The 6,160-nt window shown below is 35.6% G+C and overlaps 1 protein-coding gene across 3 annotated transcripts; it reads left to right on the top strand.

Annotated features, from left to right (window-relative positions):
• Positions 1 to 2,731: 2,731 nt before the first annotated feature.
• Positions 2,732 to 3,870, top strand: LOC110007512 (hypothetical protein). 3 transcript variants are annotated; one of them, XR_016045104.1, is made up of 3 exons: positions 2,732 to 3,181; positions 3,313 to 3,420; positions 3,505 to 3,870. XR_016045104.1 is itself a non-coding variant. In XM_088852648.1 (3 exons), exons 1-3 carry the CDS (start codon positions 3,025 to 3,027, stop codon positions 3,631 to 3,633), a joined length of 375 nt encoding a protein of 124 aa, XP_088708774.1. In that variant the 5' UTR covers positions 2,732 to 3,024; the 3' UTR covers positions 3,634 to 3,870. The 3 variants fall into 3 exon arrangements, 2 of the variants coding, with proteins under 2 accessions (XP_088708774.1, XP_020524598.1); XM_088852648.1 differs by having other exon boundaries at positions 2,732 to 3,159; positions 3,310 to 3,420; XM_020668939.2 differs by having other exon boundaries at positions 2,733 to 3,159.
• Positions 3,871 to 6,160: the final 2,290 nt, after the last annotated feature.

Below are 6,160 nucleotides of genomic sequence, written 5' to 3'. Positions count from 1 at the left end.
AAGTTTAGCTAGTTTAGATATTAGTTGATCCATTAGGGTTTTATTATTGTCACCTATATGAAATTTTTCTTTGTTTAATGTAGGAGGTGGTTTAAATAATACAGATTATCTATCAGATGAAAATAAAGAAATAAGAAACTGGTATCTTAAAAGATTTGAACCAAGATTATTAGAACTATTTCATAAAAAATATAATAAATTCCCGAAACAAGAAAAACAAAATAAAGGATTTTTTATATGGTTAAGAAAAATATTAGAAGAAAGAAATATTCCAATTCCTAACTTTGAAATACATACTTTAGAAAGTCAATATAGTACATACAATACATTAGAAGGAACTAAAATTACTAGTATACATCCCCCCGAAAGAAGTCTAATTATAAAAGGAAAAGAAACAGATAATGCACCTACTTTAGAAACAAAAGCTACCCCATATAAAATGACTACTGGAGAAATAGTCATTAGAACAGAATTAATTCCTCATATAATAGAACAAAATAATTACAACAACTTATGTATGCAATCCATTGAAAAACAAACCCTAAGAATATATATATATATATATATATATATATATATAGGAAAAAGCTAACAATAGAAGACCAGCTATAATGAATAGTAATATATGAGGAATGGGAGCCGTCAGATCTTCATCATGTTGTTCAGAATGCATATCACTGTTTTAATTTTAATTCTTTTTTATAAATCGGATCATAATGAAATTTTAGACATGTGTACTAAAAAATAGGGCGCACAAATAATATATATATATATATATATATATATATATATATATATATATATATATATATATATATATATATATATATATATATAATATTTTCCAAAATATAAAATGATCGAAATACCTCTGAAAAATGAAGAGGGTATTTTGGTCATTTTAAATTATTGAAATATTTTTTTTATATTTTTATATGGTGTGCAATAGTGTTAGGTATATACATCCAAAATTTCATATTAATTAGATTTATATAAAAAAATTAAAATTAAAATAGTGATGTACATTCTGAACCGCATGATAAAAATCTAATGGCTCCCATTCCACCTATATACTATTCATTATAGTCGGCCAGCTGTTGTAAGGTTTACTTATATATATATATATTCGAGTAATTCATTGTGGATGATTAGCCCCTACCTGTTTTATAAATCGTTAATGGTTTTTTAATGCCTTAGGTAATAATGGAAGCCTAGACTTTAGTTGATGTACAAGTGGTACTACCACCACAACCCCAAACCCATTCTCATATATAATATATTACCTATGTAGTACTCCAACAGGTTGTCAAATACCGGTATCTAGAGCTTCTTTAACATTCCAACAGGTTATCAAACACAGGCACACAAAGCTTCCTTCTGAGATCTTCTTTCTTTTCAGCAAAGAAAAACTTCCAATTTCCAACGAACATTTACCTTCCAAATATCAAATAGGCACTAAGAATAGGAGCCTTTTTTATTTTTACGACATGTGTCTATCCTTTAATTGTGGCATAATAATGCAGTATACAAATGTAAAAATCTACACAACATTATTTAAAAACCATGCATGCAATTTTTTAGTTATAAAATTAGATAATTAAGATACTTCTTACATTGAGCATGCCTTTGGAACGAGGAGAGGCAAGAAAGTTGGGCTTTATATATGATGACCATGCGTTTTGTACAACTTGGACAATTTGGAATGACTTTAAGAAGGTAGTTTATTTCATATCCATTTCATGGTACTCGTCTTTCATATTATATTATGCCCTATTTATGATTGAGATCATGTCGACACCATCCCATTATTTTGCTTTCATGGTGTCCATCACTTGATATGAATTTTCTTTTGTAAATCATGGTACTCGTCTTTCATATTATGCCCTAGTAATGATTGAGATCATGTCTCTGGAATATATGTTAAAAAGTTCGGGAGTGTTGTTATGTTGGATGTCAAGTGCACTCTTCAATATGCATTTCATTTGTTTCGTGTGGCAAAAGGCCATATCTGAAAAGATCATATTCAGAGTGATTCTTATTATAAGTAATAGTCTCATTTAGTCATTATGCTATACTTCATGGTTTAGAATTGTTTTAAAATTTTCTCTACTACTCTTTCTAAAGCATTTTATCATCATCCCATCGAAATTCAGAAATTCTAAAATCCCAACGATGCAGAAATCTATCCAATTGACCGATGGGTACCGCACATGTATTATGAACGATGTTTCTAGCGAGTGTAAGATACATTTGATGAACTTCAATTCTTATTTATTCCTTTCTTTAAAATTTACCAGCCGATGCCACCCCTTATTATGTTTCTCCCTCTTTGATGCAGTCTAAAATTTACCAGCGAATGCCACCCAACAAATTAACCGTGTTTAAGAGGGGGAACAAGTGATTGGGGGACAATGTTAGAAAGTTTAATCGATGGGGATGTTAAAAACTTTCCAAAAAAAATTGGGAACTCTTGAATCACATCACCACGATGGTTAGAGAGAGAAAGAGAGTGGATGGTTTTTTTGTTTAAAAAAAAAAAAAAAACCAACAAGAACTCTTGAATCACGTGATGGTCAAAAAGTGAGAAAGAGACAGAGCCATTTCGTCCAAGGTATGAAGTGAAAACGAGTGACATGAGGAGGCGGAAAGTACGTGACCGTTATAAACATCTCCTTTTTCCTAATTCCCTTATCTGTGTCACCGTTATAAACATCCCCTTTTTCCTTATTCCCTTATCTCTGTCTTCCAGTAACGCTGCCACCTCTCTCAATTTACTCTGCAACCGTTACACATTGACTCTCCCCCTCTCTCTCTAACTCTCTCTCTTTCTCTCTCTAACTCTCTCGACAACCCACCATCTCCACCGCACCAGGAGGACTTCTACTTTTCTCGTTCTAAATCAACAAATCAATCTCATAATCATCATTCCTCCCCAATCCTTTCCTCTTCATATTCTTCCTCTTCTTTTTTTCACAATCATTATAATTGATATAATTCTCTGAGATCAAGAGAGAGAAAGGAACCATGTCCAGAAGAGAAACAAAGAAGAAGAAGATGGCCTCTGTTGAGAGAGAGTGTCTTTCATGGCAGGAGAAGAAGGCCATTGCAGACAAAGAAGAAGAGAATATAGAGAAAGAAGTTGAAGAACTACATACTTGGGTATTCTCACTATCGCCACAGTGTATGCCATGCTTTTTAACTGCATTATATATACCTCATATCATCTGCCTTTTGTTTTCTGTTTTGAAATTCTTTTTCTTTCGACAAAGATATGATACAGACCCTTTTTTATATTTATTCTTGTTAAAGCAGACGAGTTTGTTGGAAGGCATGGATGACGAGCAGCTGAAGGATTATTTGTCGAAACGCCCGGAAACCACACAAACTGTGAGAACAGGAAAGATTGCACCAAGCAAGAGGGTAACCTCGATATCATCTCTCTGTTTCTCTCTCATTCTTTGCGAGTGTCATCTGAAAGTTGGAATTGTTATGTTGGTGGTACAGGTGCAAAAGGCCCCGAAGTCGAAGCTATCTTCTTCATCGCAATCATCATCACAATCACATGGATTAATGGCAACCATTTGGAAGTTTCATACAGAAGATGATGAACCTTTAGTTAGTTCGGGGGATTGAGCACTTTTACAGGCAGGAAATACAAAATACAATCTAAAAAATGAGATGATATCAGTTGTATTTGGACATGGAAATTAGTGGGAATATGTATTAATGTACGTATTATTAAATCTAATATTGGTTTCATATGCATGATAAAATTTGTATAACGCCATTTTTAGATGTGTTTCTTCCTGATGGCTATTAAATGCAACCCTAGATTTTAATGGTGATGATTCATAACAGACATTCTGATAAGATGGGTCTTCCTAATTTCATGGTGGCATGACCTTTGTCATCAGAAAAAATAGCATGTGGTTTTGGAAGCTAATACGTGACTGCTTAGCAAGAACTGGCATTTATCTTGAGGAATTGAAGAAGATTCTGGGAATGGAGTATGTGACATTTAATGTTCTTTTTGTTTTTTGAAAAGCATCTCAATTTCTAAAGGGAAACCTTTGATGTCAATTTGAACTATTTAAAACAATCATAATTTATGGTACTGATTCTTCCAGCTAAATGGAATGATCGAGAACAAATTTCATACTTAGTTTGGGACGCATTTTCTTTTGATGAAACAATGGCGGGTGTGGTATTTCTTGGGGATGCTATAACAGTATGACTAGAGAGACTTGCGAGTTGGACAAAGAACTTGGCCGGCAATGAGCTGGCCAAGCCCTGCCTTAGACCCAGACAAGATCCCTGTAAGGCCAGCCCTAGCTTGGCCCTATCTAGACTGGGCCGATGGGCGCTGGCTCCGTAGGAGCCAGTCCGCATCGAGCCTAGCCAAATAAGAGAATAAATTCAAAACCCTGAAAGGAACATACAGGGTTGGGCAGGCCAAATCGGGTCCTGGCCCAAACCCATCTTACACCAAGCTGAAAGGGGCCTAATAAAAATGTGTGGCCCAGGCCCAGCCTTTAGGCTAAAAGAAAGACCTATGTGATCTTTTGCCGCGGAAATACAATTTTTCTTTTTTTAAAAAAAAAAATTAATAACCTCTTAAATTTTTTGCAACAAGATCACTCACAGATGGTCTTATTCCATAAGGATATGTCAAATATTATCAAGTAAATAAATACTACCAAATATAAATAAGATAAGGTCAATATTTACTATCTATTCAAATTGACCACATCCCTTTAAAACAAACTTGTTAAAAAACAAAATATGCCATGGTCAATATTTGCCTTTCAAGATTTTGACCACATGCCACAAATCAAAGTTATCAAAACTCAAAGTCTTTAACACAAAGCAATTTAAAGTGTATCCAAAGGGTGGGTCGCAATCCCAGTATGTGGATTACAGGTTCTCCCCTAGAGACTAGTCAAGGTCACCATGACTTGATGCGACCACAGCTCTATGTTACATAGGGGTATCTCTCGCACATGCATACGCTTCACCCAAAGGTGGATATCTGGCTTTCTCGAACGATCTATCAATATGCATGCCATGTGATGGAACATGGATGAGGTTTGGCCCCTGTCTCAATAGGCCTACCATCACACACAAGGGTCACATAGTCCCCCGGCTCTCTCATCTAGGCATAAGCTCCGATCTCATCAAGGGCTAACCTAAAACCCTCCTCGGTTAATTCATTATGCCTAGATAACTTGGGCTTTCCAACCGACTGGCCTAGATTGATAAGCACAGTCCAGTATAAGCAAACAGCATTCGCTTAGTATGGTCCTCGAGGGACCACACTTCCACTGAGTTTATGTTTCACTATAATAAAAGTATTTCAATACACACTCATAAGACCTTTAAAGGCCACATAAATCCAACATCTCTCACTTGGCCTTGAAGGCCTTATATTCTCTCTTCCTCACTTTCTCTCGTCCCCATCTCTCTCACATGTCTTACAAAAACATTTGAGACAACTCCCTTAATCAGAGAGTCTGCAATCATCAAATCTGTAGATATGTAGCTGATCTCGATCTCTTTCAATCTCACCTCATTTCTCAGGTTGTAAAAATAAGGCTTAATATGCTTGGAGTTCTTATGAAACCGAGGCTTCTAAGAGACACAAATAGCCGCAATGTTATCGCAGAAAATTCACACTGCCTCACAATGTACAAGATGAAAATTAAGTTAATTAAGAAACTTCTTAATCCACACGGCCTCCTTGACTGCTAGAAAGCATGCCACATATTCGGATTCCATGGTGGACAAGGCCACAATATCTTGTTTTTTTGACTTCCAAGAAACCACAACTCCTCCAAGCATAAACACATACCCAGATGTAGAGTTCGCATCATCTAGATCTGCGAGATAGCTTGCATCTGAATATCCCTCTATTACTATTTTAGTTCCCCCCTTATATGTGAGCGCATAGTTCATGGTCCCTTTTAAATATCTGAGAATTCTTTTTACAGCTTTCCAATGTTCCTCTCCTGGATTACTTTGGAAACGGCTCACCAGACTCATGACAGAGGACAACTCTGGCCTTGTTCCCATCATGGCATACATAAGGGACCCAACTGCACTCCTGTATAGCATTCTCGCAATAGCTCTTATATCCATGTCTTCTGTAGGACACATCTTATTA

Source organism: Amborella trichopoda, chromosome 11, assembly GCF_054954075.1.
Source record: "Amborella trichopoda isolate Santa Cruz 75 chromosome 11, AtrichopodaSantaCruz75HAP2 v2.0, whole genome shotgun sequence".
Lineage (NCBI taxonomy): Eukaryota > Viridiplantae > Streptophyta > Magnoliopsida > Amborellales > Amborellaceae > Amborella > Amborella trichopoda.
This window is presented reverse-complemented; position numbering and strand designations above follow the sequence as displayed.

Coding starts and splice junctions, on each gene's coding strand:
- LOC110007512 (XM_088852648.1), top strand. CDS start 3,025: ATGTCCAGAAGAGAAACAAAGAAGAAGAAGATGGCCTCTGTTGAGAGA. Junction 3,160..3,309: donor TTGAAGAACTACATACTTGG/GTATTCTCACTA, acceptor TTCTTGTTAAAG/CAGACGAGTTTGTTGGAAGG. Junction 3,421..3,504: donor AGATTGCACCAAGCAAGAGG/GTAACCTCGATA, acceptor TTGGTGGTACAG/GTGCAAAAGGCCCCGAAGTC.